Raw genomic sequence first — 22,054 nt, forward strand, 5'->3', positions numbered from 1 at the left:
GAGGAAAGGGGAAACCTTCTCACTATCACTGACTTCATGGGTGGACTTCACCATTGATATATATGAATTTCATCTGCATTAGATCTAGTGGATCTTTCTTAGCCACATTTCTGTGATGGGGAGGACCGACCCCAAACTGAATGAACCAATAGATGTGTTCTTTTCCTTTGCACATAGGCTACATTTCAGCCATTGAAAATCAGAGGGTTGCACACATTCCCACTTATTTGTCCATCCTCCATCCAAGTAATTAAGAGGCATTATCATATTTTGAGATCACGTTTAACCAGGCAAACACACTTATAGAAGGGTCACACCATGAGGAGATGTGTAGTCTGGAAAGAATCCCAACAGCCAAAAAGGGATGTCTGGAGGGTTGCCATGGGCCTCCAGGGCTGAAGTTTTTCAATCCTAGTCTACCACTTCACTGCTGAGTCAGGGAACTGAGAGGCGGTCTCCATTGCCACTAATGATCTAAACTGGCTTCCTTTTGAAAAGATTTTGAACACAGACACAGTTACTAGGAGACATTCTTATAACTGCACTATATACATTCTGATAAAGAGTCTCCCCCTTCAAATTTGTTTCATTCCTCTTGTGGCTTTAACAAAAATCCACACATGGATTTTTAAATGTTTATTTCCAGCTTTTGCAAATGTAATTATTAAATAAGGTATGTTAACTGGAATGGAAAATTAACTTCTATGCTTGATTTAGAGTTTATAGACTTCAGTCCTTTACTTGCCTGCTGTTTGGTTTGCTGAAAATGCACCTTACGATGTTATGCCATTGGAAAAAGGATTTCCACTTTTTTTCTGAGAAGGCAAAAATATGTTTGGGGCATAGTGGGGCAGTGATACATGTCATGAAGTGAAAAGGTTAAGAAGAGCCTCTTTTCCATTGTGGATCTTTAATGGATATGGCAGTTTTAAACCTTAATTTGGAACTTTGCCTGATGCATTCATAAAAGGAAATAAAATTCCCCCAATTGAATCTATGAAACAAGATGGAAAGAATGGACCAGAAGAACAAAAATATCAAGTTGAATGAAATCCTCTCATCACTGTTCAATATATTTGGTAACTACACATAAAGAAATATGACTTGTGCTGCAGTAGCTAAAATGTTAAATCACCATTTGGGATGTATGAATCTGTCCATTTCAATTTCTCTCCATTTCTCATTTTTGTAATATTAATTATATTCATTTCCCACATGTCCACATCAGTTTGCATTATAAAACAGTCCTCATGAAACTCCATCATGTTTGTATATATTTTTGCCTAAGAGAAACATTTTTGGAAAATAATGTGCCCTAATATAATGCATTTTTGTATGTTAATGTCACAAATGTATGAATTTTACTGTACATGTGTATGTATTTTTGTCAACATTTCTTCATGTGGGAACTGCACTGCAAAATTCAGAACATTGCAAATTTCACTCCATATAAGTTTCTCATTTAGGTGTCTATTTACATGGCTTTAAGAATAATAGAACTGTAAAGTTGGAAGGAACCTCAAGCATCTAGTCCAACTCTCTGCAATGCAGGAATCTCAACACATTGACTTACTCATTGAAATAATGGGTTTCTTACTTTGTTTATTTAAAAAATATTTAAGTTATACCGAAGAAGATCTCATGAAACATGCAATGGTAATTGAAGTGTGCACTGATTTTAAAAATAGAAGGTATGTATAATTCTGTATATTGAATAATAAAGCAAAATGATGGAGCTGTCCAAATGTAATATGTTTACTAATGGGAACAGTTAATTTTTTTAAAAAAATAATAAAGGTATACAAATATAATATAGCTTAACTAATGGAAATATATTCATATTAAACACCAATAAAACTGAGATAATTCTAAAACATTTCAGATACACTGATATGCTATCAGAAACCTGTGAAAACGATAGACCAAAATCTTTCTAGGAACAATTAGCAGCTGTACATAGATTTGATGGAGTTCTAAGAATCACTTCCGGGTGATTCTATACAATCATCATTTCTACACCACTATCTCTCCCCCCCCCCACAGGAATAAACATAATAATCAGGTAACCTTCTCCCTGTCCACCTTCCACGATGAAGCATTCTTATTAGCAAGCTCCTAAACTGGCAGATACATTCAAGCCACAATACTGTGGGAGTCTCTGCTGGATTTCTAATTTCCATGTCACTCTTTCCTAGCAATCATATTTCTGCGCCAAAGTCTACTTACAAACAAGATTAGGGAAAGGAGTGATAAAAGGAGGCTTGATGGATGATACTGAGGAGCAAGGTCTGTGATAGGGGTGTGGGGAAAGTGACTTTTGTGGATTGGGGCAGAGCTATGTTTCTACAATTATTTCTGATTCTTATATGGCTTCTTTGCTGTTCCTCCCACCTCCCCCAGATTCAAACTGCCCCTCCATACCACAGTTCAATTTCCAACTTCCAATTTCCAATTTTTACTGGGTTCCATAATTCTGATGAACAATTTGTTCTCCCCAACCCCTTTTCTCTCTTTGGATTTCACTGCCTATACTTCCCTGACATCTATCAATTATTACCTGTGCCGGCTGTCAATTAGTTAAGTTACATTATATGCTCCATAATAGGCAAATAGCTCTGGGAAATTGCAGGTAGCTAACCTGTAGATCTCCATATATTGCTGGACTACAAATCTCATCATCCATTACCATCAGCAGCACTGGCTGGGGCTGATGGGAGCTGGAGTCCAACAATATCTGGATGCCTACATGCTTGCTTCTCCTTCCGTAAATAGGATAAGTAAGAGTTCAAACTTGACCTGCTTCATTACATTTATCCATTTCTGCTACTTCCAGAATACAAGTTTTGCATCTACAAGCCTTTTCAAGGCTTCACGTACCTTCTTGTTCCTCAAGCTATAGATGAGGGGATTAATCATTGGAGTCACAATAGTATAGAAGATTGAGAAGATCTTGCTTGTGTCTACAGAGTGTTTAGCAGCAGGAACCACATACATTGTAATCAGCGTCCCATAGAAAGTTGTAACTACTATGAGGTGAGTGGAGCAGGTAGAAATGGCCTTTTTAGACCTGGTGCCAGAAGCCTGTTTCATAACAGCTGACAATATATAAGTGTAAGACACAACCGTAAGTAGGAAAGGGATCAATGTTAGACTGGAAGAAAGAATGAAAGAAGTCTTTTCAAACAGGTATGTGTCAGAGCAAGCAAGTTTCAGCAGTGGAGAAAAATCACAAAAGAAATGATCGATTTCATTGGGCCCACAGAAGGTCAAGCTTATCATCAGCAACACTGTAATTAAGGTTATCAGAAAGCCACTGATCCAAGAGCTAGCAGCCAGCCAAACACACATGTTGCTGTTCATAACAGTTGTGTAGTGGAGAGGGTTGCATATGGCGATATAGCGGTCATAAGACATCACTGATAGGAGAAGGCATTCAGTGCCACCCAGTGATCCAAAGAAATAAAACTGAATCATGCAGTCCATAAAAGAAATGGTCTTCTCCTCAGAAATCAAACTGGTTAGCATCCTGGGAACAATGTTGGATGTATAGATGATCTCCAGGAAGGAAAGGTTACCCAGGAAGAAATACATGGGTGTGTGCAAGCTACGATCTGTTGATACAGTGATCAAAAGTAAGAAATTGGTAGCAAGTGTAACCATGTAGAAGATCAAAAACAAAGCAAACAGGAAGGGCTGCATTTCAGGGGTATCTGAGAATCCGAGTAGCAAAAATTCAGTGACTGAGGTCCCATTCCATGTGGTTAGGTATGCCATGTGGAGTTAATCTAGAGGAAACAGCAGGAACATAAATAATAGCTGCCACCAGGTCTGTTGTCAGTGTGGGAACACTGGAACAGAGTTAAGTACACCTAAATTAATTGAAACCAATAGCCATGTTTAGGTGGCTGGTGGATTGTGGCCAGTTCTTTATCTTCCCAAAAACCGCAGATGGAAATCAACGGATAGAATGAGGCGTTACTACCAATATGTTGCAGTAGAAGCCTCTGAAAATTTTCTCCTTAGAGTTGGAGTTACCCTCCAAAAAAGCATTTAATGTGGGAGAAATGAGGGGAGAAAAGACAGAAATCAGAGGTACCTGCCTCTATTTGCATACATGGAAATGCCTTCTGCTTGGGATTGGCCCAGCCAAGATGAATAACAAGTCAGTTATTAGTATAATTATTAAAAATATTATATGTTTATTTATACCCCGCCTTTTCCACTGACCCGACTCAAGGCAACTTAAAGATAAAATCAACAATTACTAAAAACATAATAAAAGCAATAATTAGAAAAAACAACTGAACATTAATGGAACTAAAACTATATACACATATAGATATCTAGGGAATCCTTACTCCTATGGTCCATCAACCTGATCTTCAGGAATGAAACAAGTGTTGTCCTCTCCATCTTAGGAAAGTCTATCTGCTTCCTTTTCCACATGTCTCATGCTTTTAGATACACACAAGCACAGCTACTTTACATATCGACATCATATATACTAATAGTGAATTCATTTGGGTGTGATTCCCCCTCCCAAGACTTTTGTATTTCTGCAAATTTTGGAGTGCCCCCAAGCCTGGTGGTATCTTTCTTGTGGTGGTGATATTTTGACTGCATAAGGATTGTTACCTGAGCGGGGGGGGGGGGGGTGCAGCAGCATGCTGAGGGGCAGATTTGCAGTAATAGAAAAAAAGGTAAAAAATAAAGAAACCAGCAAAAAGGGAAACAGGAAGCACCCCAATGACAAAAAAAGATGTTCAATGATGGCAATGCTGACTCTCTGTTGTGTGGGATGAAAATGGGGCAGATTCAAATTCTACAAGAGAGCCTAGCTCATGGGCTGGCTGGAACACTGAGCAGCAGAACTCCATACTGAAGCAAACTAAATATCCATTTACGCTAGGCTCAGCTTTCTCATGCTCTCAGGTCCTTCTAGTTTCTATACTCACAATTATGTTTTCCATTCAGCACTGCATTATATGCAGGAATGCCCTGCGTAGGTTTTGATCTCTTCTGGAAGACATGCCATCTCTTCACCCACCCAATTTGTAATATTTCCCCTTTTATATATATATAAAGGTATCACAGGTCACTATGTCCCTTAGTGACTTCTACTAGGATGTTTTGGTTGTCACGCAAGAGAATTAGGCTGGGGAATCCTCCCTCTCCCCCTTTTCCCTTTGTAATAGAAACAGAAAACAACAAGGCAATTATTTCATTGTAAGAGCCAGGAAGACAAGGACATGGAGCATCCCATTAAATGTCAATTGTGTATCCTCTGACAGAGGCATGGTCCCACCACTCACTTGTACACACACACTGCTTTGCATAGAAACCTGTGATTATCCTCCTAGTTAATGTTGTCCCCTTTACATGCTCCTTTCTCCCACTCTCTCACACACTTGCCTCCACCATAATTTGTCTAAGCTTAATATCCTTCCTTGGAGTTTTGAAATTCAGGTAAGAAATGGGAAACACCTCATTCACAATATCATAATCTCCTTCAGTTGTGGGCAGAACGCTGGATGGGGGGGGATGGACAGGAAAGGTAAGTGTGGATTAGCCCTTAGACCAGCGGTTCTCAACCTGTGGGTCCCCAGATGTTTTGGACTACAACTCCCATCATCCCTGAGCTCTGGCCTTGCTAGCTAGGGGTGATGGGAGTTGTAGTCCAACAACACAGGTTGAGAAAGGCTGCCTTAGACTAAACACCTGTTGTGACCTGAATTTCTTCCCTTTCTTTTTGAACTTCCAAGTCACACTAACTTATAACATGCCCTTCTTTATACTATGATTCTATCATGATTAAGATCCAGGCGCTCTTGGAGGAGACCCACTTTCTAGATCCATTTCAACTAGGATGTGGCCTGGCTTTGACACAGAAACATCCCTGGTTGACCTCTGTTGGGAGACAGGTGCAATGTATCCCTGTTAATCCTTCTTTAATTATCAGTGGCTTTCAGTACCATCAACTACTGTATTCCCTTTGAGAGGCTATCCAAATTGGGGGTGGGTGACTATGCTTTTCAATGGTTCTGTTCCTATTTGGATGGTCATCTTCAGCAGGTGATTTTTATTTTTTATTTTTTCACCAAGGAGCCTTCAATGTTGGGTTCCTCAGGATTCATTTCCATTGCCCAAGTTGCTTAATATCTACAGTATATGAAGCTGCTGGGTGGAGTCATCCGGAGTTTTGGAGTGTGTTGATGACACACAGCTCTATTTTACCTTTACATCTACAGGTGTGGCAGTGGATAGGCTGGACAGGTGTCTGGAAGAGAACCAATAAAGTGAAACTCAATCCAGATAAGACAGAGACACTGTTAGTGGGTGGTTCTCTAGACAAGATGGATAGGAGATTGCCTGCTCTTGAGGTGGTTACACTTCCTCTTAAGTAACAGGTACGTGGCTTGGGTTTGCTCCTGGATCCTTTATTATCATCTGAGGCTTTGGTGGTATGGAGTGTTGGAGGGGGATTTCCAGCTGGTGGCAGAGGACAGAGTGACTCCAGGAGACATAGGTGTAAAAACCCAAACTAAAACGAAGACTTTATTACAAAACAATAAACACAAACTCTGGTGGGTGTTATTCCTGCAGGCAGGCTATAAAACTCAGCTTTTTTCCTTTATAGCAACGGCCAGCTGCAGCCAATTAATCCCAGAAACTTCTTAAAGGTATACACACATGTTTCTGTGCCGAATGTCCTCTAACATGGAGGTCCTTCTATCAGCTTTAGCTCTATGGACAAGGACAGCCTAACATTTGTGCTTTGTGCTCTGTAAACCTCTAGGTTGGATTACTATAATGCGTTATAAATGGGTCTGCCTCTGAATTCAGTTCAGAAACTTCAGCTGGTGCAAAATTTGATGGCCAAATGGTTGCTCATTAGAACAAGATGGTTTAAGCTTTAAGCCAAATTGCACTGGCTGCCAACTAGTTTCCGGGCCCAGTTAAGAGTGCAATGCTGTACTATATCTTACATGGCTCAGGACTTCAATATCTTCAAGACCTCTTCTCCCCATACAAACTGACCCAGATCCTGTGCTTGTCATCTGAGGCTCTTCTCTATGTCCCCGCTCCTTGAGAGGTTCTGAGGATGACAAAACAAGAATGGGCCTTTTCTGTGGTGGTTCCCCATCTGTGGAATGTTCCTTCAGAGAGGCTCAGATGGAGCCATCATTGCATGTCTTTAGGCACCAGGCAAAAGCATTTCTCTTAACCCCCATTCTTTAAATAATCTATGGCCCGTTAAATGGGGGCTGTTATCATGATTATTTTATTATTATGATGTGTATATTATGCTATATCTTATGTTTTTCTTATTATGCGGCATCCCTAGGAGTGCTGAATCACTGATGCTCCCGGGATTATGCCACCACTGAGAATTATGGAGAAAGTGGTTTTAAAATATTGCCCATCTAATTGAGCTAACTAAAACACTTAGACTTCTCTTTCAGTTCCAAGTTTTCATGGGAACAAAATAGTAATCTATGCCTCCTGAAATGTTTCTACTATATCTAGAGCATTGCATACATAAAGATGCTATCCCGTGCTGTTTTAGTGCATTATCTTTCAGAGATTCATGTAACATGAATGCTTCTTCATATTCCATATTTATATTTTTTTGAATAGTGAACTGACAACATGCTTTTTATTGGAATGATTTCAGTCTTTCTCATCCAATACACTGAAGGCTTATTAGAATTCCAGTACAGTTTGAAGAGTCCTGCATCTCAGTTTAATACCAAATGACATTCAGGAAGTTTGGAAAGACCAAAGCATTTAAAGGTATTAGATGTTTTTATACTTTGCCATGTTAGTTTTATTGTCATTACCCCATCTTAACAAATGATTGCAGTTAAAGAAATATTTGGAGAATTTTGATCTGGAACTCTGACTGTTCCTACAATCTCATCTGGTTCATTTGTATTGCTTAGAAGAATGCATAATGTGAGGGGGGGGAGAGAAGAAGCACTACAACTTCTTCTACTCAGCTTTATCTTTTGCAACCCTGTATTTTGCTCAGTGGGCTGAATCCGAAGGATGGCCAAGAATACAGGAGCTTTCAAGAAACAATTGCATTTATTTTGAAATTCAGAAATGAGAAAATGTCACCCTTGCTTCTCTAAATGGTTTATCGATGAAAATGAGCATATGTTTGTTTCACAGTTATTTAAATGCAGGACACAAAATTCTTAAATTCTGTGTAATAGTGAAGTTGCTCTATTAGAGAGAGTCTAAGTTTCTGAGTGTTATTTTTGTAATTGATCATAGTAGAAGTTATTATGATTTCATTTCTTGCCAAAAGGGATCCTTTAGGCTCACCCCACATCATGCTCAGTGCAAGAATCTTCAACACAGAAAACATTAAAGGGTTTGAATTTCTCCAAAGCAAGTGTGCAACACCATTTCCTTAAATTTGCTGATAGCTGATAATGAACCAATAGAAACTTATCAGTAATCTGTTCTCATTATTACAGTACCATACTTTCCTTAACCTTCTAGCAAAATACCATGCAAATATTACAAAATGAGGTCCCTTTCTCTTTCTTTCTTTTTTGTATGTCATTGCAGATAATATTTGAATCACGATATGAGAGAAGAAAATGAGACTGAATTGACTGAGTTTATCCTCATTGGCTATTCTGGTCGGCCAAAGACAAGGATGGGACTCATTGTTTTCCTGATTGTTGTATATGCTATCACTGTAGTGGGAAATTTTATTATAATCTTGGTGACCACAACTGATCCTCGGCTTCACAATCCCATGTATTTTTTCCTCAGTAACCTGTCCTTCCTTGACATTTGCTATGCATCTTCTTCAATCCCACAAGCCATTGCAAATCTTCTGGTGGACAAACCCACCATGTCTTTTGCCATGTGTTACTTCCAAATGAGTAGTGGTTCCTACTTAGCAGTGACTGAGTGCTTCCTGTTGGCTGTCATGGCTTATGACAGACTTATAGCCATTTCCAGCCCACTGCATTACATGTTAATCATGAACAAGAGACTGTGCATTCAGTTAGCAGCTGGAACATGGTCAATTGGCTTATTTTTAGGGGCTATTCCCATTTATGCCATTCCAGCTCGCTTTTGTGGGAAAAATTTGGTGAATCATTTCACATGTGAAGTCAAAGCAGTTATGAAGCTGGTTTGCTCAGATACTTCCTTGAGCCAGCTGGTTATGTTCTTCACTGGGAGTGTCACTTTGCTTGGTCCCTTTAGCTTTATCCTTTTCTCATATTTGCGCATAATTGTGGCAATTCTAAGAATCCACTCAGCAGGGGGCAGGATGAAGGCTTTCTCCACATGTGCTTCCCACTTGACTGTAGTATCCATATTCTATGGCACCTTCATGTTCTCATATCTCCGCCCCCAAACTAAGACCACAAAAGATGTAGACAAGATAATTTCTCTCTTCTATGGAAGTGTGACTCCCATGTTAAACCCATTAATCTACACTCTCAGAAATCAGGAAGTTATAGGGGCCTTGAGAAGACTTGTGGGAAAGAAAGTAGATTCATGAAAAAGATACCTTGATCATATTGAGGATTGAAATATTTTCTGTGCCTCTTGATGTTATTGCTTCTGTTATTATCACAACCTTAACAGCTACTGAATACATTTGAAACTAGGAAAGCTGAATGTGTTGTGTATAATGGAAATAAAGGCTCCTTGAAAATCTAACTGATATGCTAAAGGTAAATTTCTCCTCTCTTTCAGATGCAGCTAGGTGGAATGATTGTCAATTGAAACCAAGGAAAGGAGACAAACAGTTGGTTTCAGCTGAATTGATGGAGTGTGCTTTAATGTCTGCCATTTCCCTCAGATGCAGCCAGCTTGTAAAACAGGCTACAATGTAGCTGCTGAACAGGGATAGAAAAACCTCTGTATCTCCTGTTATAATAATGCCAGGTCCTTTCATTTTCCATATGTTCATCTAGTGTAGGGGTAGCCAACATGGTGGCCTCCAGATGTTGTGGACTACAACTACTATCATCGCTGACCAGTGGCCAAATTGACAGGGGTCAGGGATGGACAAATCTGTAGATCTGGTTATCATTTTTTTCCCTGTCTTAAGTTCAGGTCTCTGCATTTCTACATCACTTTCTGTTGTTTTATTTATTATTTCTAATAAATCCATGAAAATTTATTAGCATTTTATTTTTCTTATAGATTTGTACATATGTAGAATTTTATTCAAAGAGCTTTTTGTATTTGTTTTCTTATTATTCTTATTCTTATTTTTACAAAGAAACAATCATAAATAAATAGGAATAAAAATGTGAACTCCACCACCGAGACCATTCCATTCTAACTATCCAACCTCCAAAAATTTCAACACCTCTTGCAATGGTTTGACCCCTTTCCATTTTAACAGTACATATTCTACAAACATTTCCCATATCTCCTCGAAATCATTTCTCCTGCATATTCCCCATTTTATCTTAATGGCACATGTTAATTTATCATTAATAGCTATATCACACACCTCTTTATACCATTCTTTAATTTTCTATTCTGCTTGCTACTTCCCAGCTATCATAATTCATACAGCTGTCAATAAATTTGTGAGCAAGTCCTTCATAGCCTGTGAACCTTCCACCCCATCGTAAATTGATAATCATGCTACCTCTGGACTTTTGGTCAGCTTTAACCCAGTGATTTCTCCTAAAACATATGTACAATTTTTCATTAACATTTAGTGCAAATTTCTCCTAATAAATTCATTTGCTATACAATTTTCACTAAGGTACACATTTTTACAAGCAATTTTGCAAATGTAATGCATTTTGTATTAATATATGCAGTTTTATGCTCGGTTTAATAAATGCATTTTGTTTGCATTGAGACCTATGTCACAAAATTCAGATGAATGGGAATTTTGAGAGATACAAAACTGGAATTAGGCAAGTAACACTATGGGGAGCTTATTCACTTTTGGGTAACTAACAGGGGGTGGGTCGACTGACTTTTTCTTTTTTGACAAAACACTTATATGATGGGTTAATATGCCTTGTCTTATCAAAATCTTCTTCCATAAACAGTATTTCACTATCTAAAATTATTGCATCATTAATAGGAGTATTAGTGTCAGCATTATTTATAACCCAGCCTTGAAACAAATACAAGTATAGTTCTATGAATATATATTTTTTTAAGAAAAAAAATGGGATGAGAACCTCAATAACAGTGGCATGAGTTTACTGCTCAAGTATTCCCAATTTGCCTTTTTTGAGATTTGAACATCTGTTAGGTCCCATCATGTACCCTGATATTCTTCCAAGTCAAAGTAAGAAACTATGAAGCAGAGTACTGTTAATTTCCTGCAGAAAGACATTTTCGCACTAGAGCCCAACAGCACTAATTAGGTCTTAACTTTGAATCCCATAAGGGAAAATGTAGCATTCCAAGAAACTTAAGAATTGCTTCATAATGTAGTTGTTGCTTGAGTGGGAAAATATATTAAGGTTATTTTCTTTTTTATATGTATTCAGGGAAGTGGTAATCAGAAATGGCCTTCTGCAGTTCAAATATCTTTCTCAAGCTGAACCAAAGCCCCCTTCAAAGTCTGATTGAGATTTGATCATTTTCAGCTTTCCCTCTTGCTGATTTCTGCCAGGTCCCATTTATTCAATAGTTGTGGAGAGGCTAGGAGGAAAATTTTAGGAGAGGAGGCAGGTGACAGTGGATAGCAAGCCTCCAAGGTTGTATTGTACCATCATAGACACAGGGATATGTTGTCATTGCTGCTGCTAACATATTATTTAGGCACCAAACTAACGGGTTTTCCAAATGTAACCCCTGTAAGCATGGGACTTCCAGCGACCCATGTTTTTAATTCTGCTTGCAGACAGACCCCAATGCACTGCCGTCATAGCAGCCCCAATTCAAAAAGAATGGGCTGCATATTCTGACGCTGGAAGCCCACAGGCCTGAATAGCCTTTCTTATCACTCTGGTAAACTGGTGACTAGCTAAATGAGTTCCATCACTGTGATTAAGGAATGGGCCAGCTCCAGGAGGCCTGAGTTGCAGAAACCTCCTGGCTTCCTTGGCCAGGCAGAGACCCCTCTGTGCTGTCAAAAGCAAATATTGATTTGCTGAAAAATGAAATAGTGGCAGACTGAATTCTTAATGTCTTGGCTGGCCGCCCCAGGTGGAACAAATGCACGAGATAATGACAAACTTAGATCTGTAGTTGGTGGAAGACCCAATGCAATGGCCAATGTCTTCACATGAAAGGCTATAAAATCAGCCCAAGCTTTCTTGTAGGACCTGAGTAGAGGGGGCGAAAGAGGCGACTACTGCCTGTGTCAATATATGCTTCCAGGGTTCCAGAGGTGGTCTTCAAAAGTCTTGGGCAGCCATCGTGCTTCTGGTGCCAATAATCTGAAGCAGTATATCTGAAATCGAGACTGTGCAACAGCAATTTCGTTAGACACCCCAGGGATAAATTTGGCTGAAAATACAATGCTAAATTTTAAACAATGCAGGACAAAGGCCCGCAGAAGGCATGTAACCCTGTGGGAACACGATGACTGCTTTGCCAATACACTCAAAATGATTGGCCAAGAGGACTGGGATGATCGTGGTGCCACCTTGGTGTGAGGATATTACTCCACCCATGCCAGGGTGGGGAGAACTGGGTTGATGGCGTTCCCGCAACCAGGGCCATATTTTAAGATGATCCCACTAACCCCTAAAAATAAGCCAATTGACCACGTCCCAGCTGCTAACTGAATGCACAATCTCTTGTTCATGTTTAACATGTAATGCAGTGAGTCTGGAAAGGGCTATGAGTCTGTCATAAGCCATGACAGGCAACAGGAAGCATTCAGTTGTACATAAGTAGACACCCCTGCTCATTTGCAAGTAATATGTCACAAGTAATACGTCACAAAGGACATGGTGCATAAGAATCCACTCAGCAGGGGGCAGGATGAAGGCTTTCTCCACATGTGCTTCCCACTTGACTGTAGTATCCATATTCTATGGCACCTTCATGCTCTCATATCTCCACCCCCAACCTAAGACCACAAAGGATGTAGACAAGATAATTTCTATTTTCTATGGAGTAATGACTCCCATGTTAAACCCATTAATCTACACTCTCAGAAATCAGGAAGTTATGGGGGCCTTGAGAAGACTTGTGTGGAGGAAAGTGGATTCATGAAAAAGATACCTTGATCATATTGAGGACTGAAATGTTTTCTGTGCCCCTTGCTGTTACTGCTTCTGTAATTATCACAACCTTAACAGCTACTGAATACATTTGAAACTAGGAAAGCTGAATGTGATGTGTTAAGATGGAAATAAAGGCTCCTTGAAAATCTAACTGATATGCTAAACACAAATTTCTCCTCTCTTTCAGATGCAGCTAGGTGGAATGATTGTCAATTGAAACTAAGGATAGGAGGCAAACAGTGATGGTCACACACAAGTTTTCAAGCAAAACAAGGAAATTTTCCCAGTATCATTTGAAAAGATAAAAACGCCATCTAACTACAGTGAAATGATGGAACTGATCCTGAATGAATGCTTTTTTATTAATCAGTATAAGAATTTGCTGATGGATGCGTTGGGAAGAGGCACTAAAAATGAAGGGCAACAATGGATCCTTCTGGAGAATGCAGCACGGATCACACAGTCTAATTAATAATTGGGCCCAATTCAGAGACCAATGCTGAGGTAATATGTCTTACATGGCTCAGGACTTCAGTATCTTAAGGAAAGCTTCTCCCCATACAAACTGACCTAGATCCTACACTTGTCATCTGAGGCTCTTCTCTATGTCCCCGCTCGTCGAGAGGTTCTGAGGATGACAACACAAGAATGGGCCTTTTCTGTGGTGGCTCCCCATCTGTGGAATGTTCCCTCAGAGAGACTCACATGGAGCCATCATTACATGTCTTTAGGCACCAGGCAAAAGCATTTCTATTAACCCCCATTCTTTAAATAATCTATGGCCTGTTAAATGGGAAGGGGGCTGTTATTATGATTATTTTATTATTATGATGTGTATATTATGCTATATCTTATGTTTTTCTTATTATGTGGCATCCCTAGGAGTGCTGAATCACTGATGCTCCTGGGATTATGCCGCCACTGGGAATTATGGAGAAAGTGGTTTTAAAATATTGCCCATCTAATTGAGCTAACTAAAACACTTAGACTTCTCTTTCAGTTCCAAGTTTTCATGGGAACAAAATAGCAATCTATGCCTCCTGAAATGTTTCTACTATATCTAGAGCGTTGCATACATAAAGATGCTATCCTGTGCTGTTTTAGTGCGTTATCTTTCAGAGATTCATGTAACATGAATCCTTCTTCATATTCCATATTTTTATTTTTTTGAATAGTGAAGTGACAACTTGCTTTTTATTGTCCACTGGAACGATTTCAGTCTTTCTCATCTCATACACTGAAGGCTTACTTGAATTCCTGTACAGTTTGAAGAATCCTCCATCTCAGTTTAATACCAAATGCTGACAAAGGACATTCAGGAAGTGTGGAAAAACCAAAGCACTTAAAGGTATTAGTTGTTTATATACTTTGCCATGTTAGTTTCATTCTCATTACCCCACCTTATAGCAGTTAAAAAGGCATTTGGGGAATTTTGATCTGGATCTCTGACTTTTCCTCCAATCTGGATCATTTGTATTGCTTAGAAGAATGCATAATGTGTGTGGGGTCGGGGGGAGAAGAAGCACTACAGCTTCTTCTACTTAGCTATATCTTTTGCAGTCCTTTATTTTGCTCAGTATGCTGAATCAGAAGCATGGTCAAGAATACAGGAGCTTTCAAGAAACAATTGCATTTATTTTGAAATTCAGAAAGGAGAAAATGTCACCCTTGCTTCTCTAAATGTTTTATCCATGAAAATGAGCATATGTGTTATGCACTAAAAAGCTATGTCAAAAGTGACAAAATAAATAAATTTGTTTGTAATGCAAATATAACTATAAAATATTCAATTTTAAGTCAATATTTCTGCAAAATATTGGATCTTGAAACATATTTGTAGAAATACAGCAGGATATAATGCTGCTGGATTAAACTTCATAATATTAAAAAGTTGGATTTTTATGTAAATTGTTTCACAGGTATTTCAATGTAGGACACAAATTTCTTAAATTATGTGTGAAATTGAAGTTGCTCAATTAGAGAAATAATTTCAAAGTCTAAGTTTCTGAGTTTTATTTTTGTAATTGATCATAGTGGAAGCTATTCTGATTTCATTGTTTATTTCATCTTTGCTCGTCTATTTCTTGCCAAAAGGGATCCTCTAGGCTCACCCCACCCCATGCTCAGTGCAAGAATCTTCAACACAGAAAACGTCAAAGGGTTTGAATTGCTCCAAAGCAAGCAGTGTGCAAATCATTTCCTTAGATTTGCTAATAGCTCATAATAAACAAAAGAGAAGCTTTAATAGATTTTTGAAACTAATCATTAATATGTTCTCATTATTACAGTACCATACCTTCCCAAACCTTCTAGCAAAATACCATGCAAATATTACAAAATGAGGTCCCTTTCTCTTTCTTTCTTTTTTGTATATCATTGCAGATAATATTTGAATCACGATATGAGAGAAGAAAATGAGACTGAATTGACTCAGTTTGTCCTCATTGGCTATTCTGGTCGGCCAAAGACAAGGATGGGACTCATTGTTTTCCTGATTGTTGTATATGCTATCACTGTAGTGGGAAATTTTATTATAATCTTAGTGACCACAACTGATCCTCGGCTTCACAATCCCATGTATTTTTTCCTCAGTAACTTATCCTTCCTTGACATTTGCTATGCATCTTCTTCAATCCCACAGTCCATTGCAAACCTTCTGGTGGACAAACCCACCACGTCCTTTGCCATGTGTTACTTCCAAATGAGTGGTGGTGCCTACTTAGCAGTGACCGAATGCTTCCTTTTGGCTGTCATGGCTTATGACAGGCTTATAGCCATTTCCAGCCCACTGCATTACATGCTAATCATGAACAAGAGATTGTGCATTCAGTTAGCAGCTGGGACGTGGTCAATTGGCTTATTTTTAGGCGTTATTCCCATTTATGCCATACCAGCACGCTTTTGTGGGAAAAATATGATTGATTATTTGACATGTGAAGTCAAAGCAGTTATGAAGCTGGTTTGCTCAGATACTTCCTTGAGCCAGCTGGTTATGTTCTTCACTGGGAGTGTCACTTTGCTTGGTCCCTTTAGCTTTATCCTTTTCTCGTATTTGCGCATAATTGTGGCAATTCTAAGAATCCACTCAGCAGGGGGCAGGATGAAGGCTTTCTCCACATGTGCTTCCCACTTGACTGTAGTATCCATATTCTATGGCACCTTCATGTTCTCATATCTCCGCCCCCAAACTAAGACCACAAAGGATGTAGACAAGATAATTTCTATTTTCTATGGAGTTATGACTCCCATGTTAAACCCATTAATCTACACTCTCAGAAATCAGGAAGTTATAGGGGCCTTCAGAAGACTTGTGGGAAAGAAAGTGGATTCATGAAAAAGATACCTTGATCATATTGAGGATTGAAATATTTTCTGTGCCTCTTGATGTTATTGCTTCTGTTATTATCACAACCTTAACAGCTACTGAATTCATTTGAAACTAGTAAATCTGAATATGTTGTGTTAAAATGGAAATAAAGGCTCCTTGAAAATCTAACTGATATGCTAAAGATAAATTTATTGTTTTAAAAGTAGCTTCTTTCATGTCAAAGCAAGTAATTCCTAACAGTGTTTAAATCTACCGTTGGAGATTAAATCTAAGGAAGTCATGTACATGCACAATACAAACCAACTTAATACAAAATGCACTGTTGTACGATTAGAATTTCTGCATTAGCATATAAATAGTTGAAATGGTGTTGATTAAAGTGACTACAATTTTCTAAATGTTGTAGAGAAGTTAAATTACAAAATACCAGCCTGTAGGCTTAACCATAAAGCCCAAATGTATTTGCTTTCCCTATTTCCTAGTCCCTTTGTATTTGGATGTATATAGTTGTATCCAATGCTAGACCAACTTAGAGAAGACCCATTGAAGTCAATGGACATCATTAACTTAGGCTAATTAATTGTAATCAGTAAAAAGGTTAATCAGACACAATAGATGAGAGAAAAATAAGCAAATTCAGATACCAAAGGTTAAATTGTATTCACAACTGGTCCTATAGTGACCTACTGTAATTGGCACAGGGGAGATAAATATTGGAGAAAAGGAACTAAAATGGCAGTTACTGATTCCAGCTAAGCAGATGGATTTCTTTCTCTCTCTTTTTTGTCCTTTCCCCTCCCTCTGGTTTCAACCCGAGGAAAATATCTGCACATAGAAACAGGAAAGGAGGAGTGAAATGGCCCTTGGTCAAAACCAAGCTGTTGGGTGGACCTCTCCTCTCTTTCAGATGCAGCTAGGTGGAATGATTGTCAATTGAAGCCAAGGAAAGGAGGCAAACAGGTGGTTTCAGCTGAACTGATGGAGTGTACTTTAATGTCTTCCATTTCCCACAAATGCAGCCAGCTTGTAAAACAGGCTACAATGTAGCTGCTGAACAGGGATGGAGAAACCTCTGTATCTCCTGTTATAATACTGCCAGGTCCTTTCATTCTCCATATGTTCATCTAGTGTAGGGGTAGCCAACATGGTGGCCTCCAGATGTTGTGGACTACAACTACTATCATCACTAACCATTGACCATATTGACAGGGGTAAGGGATGGACAAATCTGTAGCTGTGATTTTCTCCATTCATTTTTTTCCTATCTTAAGTTCAGGTCTGTGCATTTCTACATCACTTTCTGTTGTTCTCTTTATTATTTATAATAAGTCAGTTGCCCAGGTTTCCTGCAACATTATCACATCGAAACTCGTTATGTACTCATGAAATGACTCATTCCCTACTTTGTTGGCACAACCCGCTATGTTCCATGAAATAATATTTAGGCTACTCTCGTCATTGGCAATTTGGCTTCATTGTGACGGGCAGATTGTAGTCAGCTCTTCCTCTGTCTCAGTTATAACACAGCCATTCTTGAGGTGTCTGAAATGTTGTTCTTTCTGGGGTTGTTTTACAGACTTGTCCAGATTGCCAGCCGTCAGCAGTAGTGTCCAGTTGTTTGTGGCTTTCGGGAGATCAGAGTAAAAAATGATTAGATCTGTCTCTGGCAGTCTTGATGTTGTGCTTTCCTTGGGTGTGGCATCATCTGGCAGTGGGTGATCTGTTTTCAGTCCATGAAAATTCATTAGCATTTTAAAAAATAGATGTGTACATATGTAGAATTTTATTCAGTGAGCTTCTTTGTATTTGCTTTCTTTTTATTATTATTATTATTTCATTTTACCAAAGCTACAATCATAAATAAATAAGAATAAAAATGTGAACTCTACCACTGAGACCATTCCATTCTAACTATCCAACCTCCAAAAATTTCAACACTTCTTCTAATGATTTTAACAGTACAAATTCTACAAACACTTCCCATATCTCCTCAAAATCATTTCTCCTGCATATTCCTCATCTTACCTTAATGACACATGCTAATTTATCATTAATACCTATATCCCACACCTCTTTATGCCATTCTTCAATTTTATATTCTGCTTGCTACTTCCCAGCTATCATAATTCATACAGCTGTCAATAAATTTGTGAGCAAGTCCTTCATAGCCTGTGAACCTTCCACCCCATCGTAAATTGATAATCATGCTACCTCTGGACTTTTGGTCAGCTTTAACACAGTGATTTCTCCTTAAACATAAGTACAATTTTTCATTAACATTTAGTGCAAATTTCTCCTAATAAATTCATTTGTTATGCAGTTTTCACTATGGTACACATTTTTGCAAGCAATTTTGCAAATGTAGTGCATTTTGGATTAATATATGCAGTTTTATGCTCAGTTTAATATATGTACTTTGTTTGCTTTGAGACCTATGTCACAAAATTCAGATACACGTGAATTTTGAGGGCTAGTTGTGCATTGGTTTGTGTTTTTGTTCAAGAGGTGTGAATTAGGCAGCTTCTCATTTAAATACAAACAAAATTAAATTTCTCTCCTCTTCCTATTGATGCAAAAGTATAATTGTTGTAAACAAAATTGAATTAGGCAAGTAACACTATGGGGAGCTTATTCACTTTCGGGTAACTAACAGGGGGTGGGTCGACTGACTTTTTCTTTTTTGACAAAACACTTATATGATGGGTTAATATGCCTTGTCTTATCAAAATCTCCTTCCACAATGAGTATTTCACCTATCTAAAATTATTGCATCATTAATAGGAGTATTAGTGTCAGCATTATTTATAACCCAGCCTTGAAACAAATACAAGTATAGTTCTATGAATATATTTTTTTTAAGAAAAAAAATAGGATGAGAACCTCAATAACAGTGGCATGAGTTTACTGCTCAAGTATTCCCAATTTGCCTTTTTTGAGATTTGAACATCTGTTAGGTCCCATCATGTACCCTGATATTCTTCCAAGTCAAAGTAAGAAATTATGAAGCAGAGTACTGTTAATTTCCTGCAGAAAGACATTTTCCCACTGGAGCCCAACAGCACTAATTAGGTCTTAACTTTGAATCCCATCAGGGAACATATAGCATTCCAAGAAACTTAAGAATTTCTTCATAATGTAGTTGTTGCTTTAGTGGGAAAAAATATTAAGGTTATTTTCTTCTTTAAATGTATTCAGGGAAGTGTACATCAGAAATAGCCTTCTGCAGTTCATATATCTCTCTCAAGCTGAAACAAAGCCCTCTTCAAAGTCTGATTGAGATTTGATCATTTTCAGCTTTCCCTCTTGCTGATTTCTGCCAGGTCCCATTTATTCAATAGTTGTGGAGAGGCAAGGAGGAAAACTTTAGGAGAGGAGGCAGTTGCACTTTGAGCAGCCCCCCAAAATGAGACACAGTGACACAGGATTTTAGTTTAAGTTTTTGGGCAATTAATTTTATTAAATACAGAATTTGAGTGGTATTGGCTTAGGCATTGGAATCCCACAGACTATATCAGACTCCCGCTCACATCGCAGGGAGTCTGTTAAGGGCGAAACATCGCCAGAGGGAGCACTGCCAGTGGCAACCAACTTGAGCTCACCCCCAGTGTCCCCATGGGTTCCTGGCATGGCCCAAGCCCCTACCACGGAGTTCCGGACAAGAGCCAGACCGACCCCTGGATTCCTTTAATGGAATACCCTTGACTTTGGAGGGGTATGTGATGGCCACACCTCCCTTCCCCCACACATTGCTGTTCCAATGCCTAACTGCTAAACCTTACAAAGTTGTGGCGATTACTATGTGGTAGGTGGAAATGAAATGGCCCTGCCAATCTGCCTGATTGAAAAATTCCTACCAGGCCCCCATTGCAAAACAGGCGACCAACAAAGTGCATAGCAAGGCCAGATGCACAAAGGAAAGGGTGTTCCACTCTGCAAGGCAAAAGAGGTCCAGCAAACATCGCACAGGGCTTATATTGTTTCACAGCCACCCCCCAAGCCAAGCGATTGGCTTTAGGGTCCACGTGACTGCAAAATGACCAACCGGAGCGGAACAGGCTTACCCTGCCCGCACCTGATAGTGGGGCGTGCTCAGAGATCCGATCACAACGTGTACCCTCAGTCAAGTGGATCCGATTTGACAGAGGATAGCAAGCCTCCAAGCATGTATTGTGCCATCATATACACAGGGATATGTTGTAATCACTGCTGCTAGCATATGATTGGAAGGCTTAATCTTTATATACAAATTATATTTGATCTTTCCCACAGCACACCCCCAAATATTGTTATCTCACACAGTTGAGATGTTTTCAATATTGAACAGAATTTCAGCAACTCCAAAATCACCACCCCCACCTTTCATCCCCAAACCCACTCACTTAACTGACCATCCTTGGGGAGAGCCCTGAAGCAAGCCAAGGCTATTAGCCTTGCTATTCAGGAGGCTGTTAGCTGCAAGATCAATCAAACCAGGACTCTTCCTATCGTTCTCAACATGTGTGCCTATCAGAAGAGTGATTCAGCTGTGTTCCTCTGCCTTAATCTGCTGAAAGACAAGTAACTGCTGGACTCCTTACTAGTGCGGTGCCAGATTTTAATTAAGTTTGACGAAGGAGGATTGCTTTGGATTGATGGCTAAGAAAAAAAAGCGGCAGCGAGAGCCCTCCGAGCCAAGTTGCTTAACCAGATCAAAAACAAAATCTAAACAATTAAGCCTGACAGACTTCTCAGACTGGACAATTGCCAAAATTGAACAAGAGGTGCCTGATGGGCTAGAAACAAGGACAAGGGAACTTTTCAAACCTTGTATTTAAGTGTTTGACTAAGAAGCTAACCAGGGGGAAGGATGGACAAATTATAGCAGAAAAAGAAAGATCAAATCATTCATCAAGGAGACATTAAACCTACAAAGACCAGTTGCTCCAGTTCTAAGTGGCTAAGCATGAAGAGAAATCCTCATTATCCCTTATGGCCTCACAAACTCCACAGCATCACTCTCTATGATTTAGAGGAATGTGTGTAAAGGAGATGAGGTGGGGAAGCTTTTTAAGTCTGAGATCCACATTCTTACTAGAACAGCTTCGGGTTGTGTGTTACATATTACTGGTGGTGAGAGCAAAGGTAAAAGCAGTTGGGCTCAGAGGCAAACAGTGCGGGGAGCAACATACAAAATACTTGCTTTTCTCCTAAAAACTGCTTTCCTGCCATGAAAAATAATAATCAAAGGCTTATACAGGCATAGCTCTTTCTTCTATCAAAGCAAGCAGTTCAAGAATACATTCATGCACTTGAGGAGAAAGGTCATTCTCAAAGGCAAAGGGGTGTGGCATGGTGAGAGTCCAAAACACCAGACAAAGCGAGCATGAGTACTGCATGCACCCCCTGGATCTGAGGTTCCACACCTCTGTACACATGTAGACTCTCCATGGTTAGAGGCTTTCGAATACCAGTTGCTGGAAAATGCAGGAGGAGAGAGTACACTTGTGCCCAGGTTCTGCTTGGGGATTTCCCATGAGCATATGGCTGGCCACTG

At 39.2% G+C, this 22,054-nt stretch overlaps 3 protein-coding genes across 3 annotated transcripts; 2 read left to right on the top strand and 1 right to left on the bottom strand.

The window, feature by feature from the left end:
* Nucleotides 1-2,823: 2,823 nt before the first annotated feature.
* On the bottom strand, nucleotides 2,824-3,774 carry LOC128400444 (olfactory receptor 10A7-like). The gene has a single exon (XM_053362633.1). It carries the CDS (start codon nucleotides 3,772-3,774, stop codon nucleotides 2,824-2,826), a length of 951 nt encoding a protein of 316 aa, XP_053218608.1.
* Nucleotides 3,775-8,614: 4,840 nt separating this feature from the next.
* Nucleotides 8,615-9,532, top strand: LOC128399274 (olfactory receptor 13H1-like). The gene has a single exon (XM_053360541.1). It carries the CDS (start codon nucleotides 8,672-8,674, stop codon nucleotides 9,530-9,532), a length of 861 nt encoding a protein of 286 aa, XP_053216516.1. The 5' UTR covers nucleotides 8,615-8,671.
* Nucleotides 9,533-15,587: 6,055 nt separating this feature from the next.
* On the top strand, nucleotides 15,588-16,561 carry LOC128400625 (olfactory receptor 13H1-like). The gene has a single exon (XM_053362937.1). It carries the CDS (start codon nucleotides 15,595-15,597, stop codon nucleotides 16,525-16,527), a length of 933 nt encoding a protein of 310 aa, XP_053218912.1. The 5' UTR covers nucleotides 15,588-15,594; the 3' UTR covers nucleotides 16,528-16,561.
* The last annotated feature ends 5,493 nt before the right edge of the window (nucleotides 16,562-22,054 follow it).

This window comes from Podarcis raffonei, chromosome 13, assembly GCF_027172205.1.
Source record: "Podarcis raffonei isolate rPodRaf1 chromosome 13, rPodRaf1.pri, whole genome shotgun sequence".
In the NCBI taxonomy this organism is placed as follows: domain Eukaryota; kingdom Metazoa; phylum Chordata; class Lepidosauria; order Squamata; family Lacertidae; genus Podarcis; species Podarcis raffonei.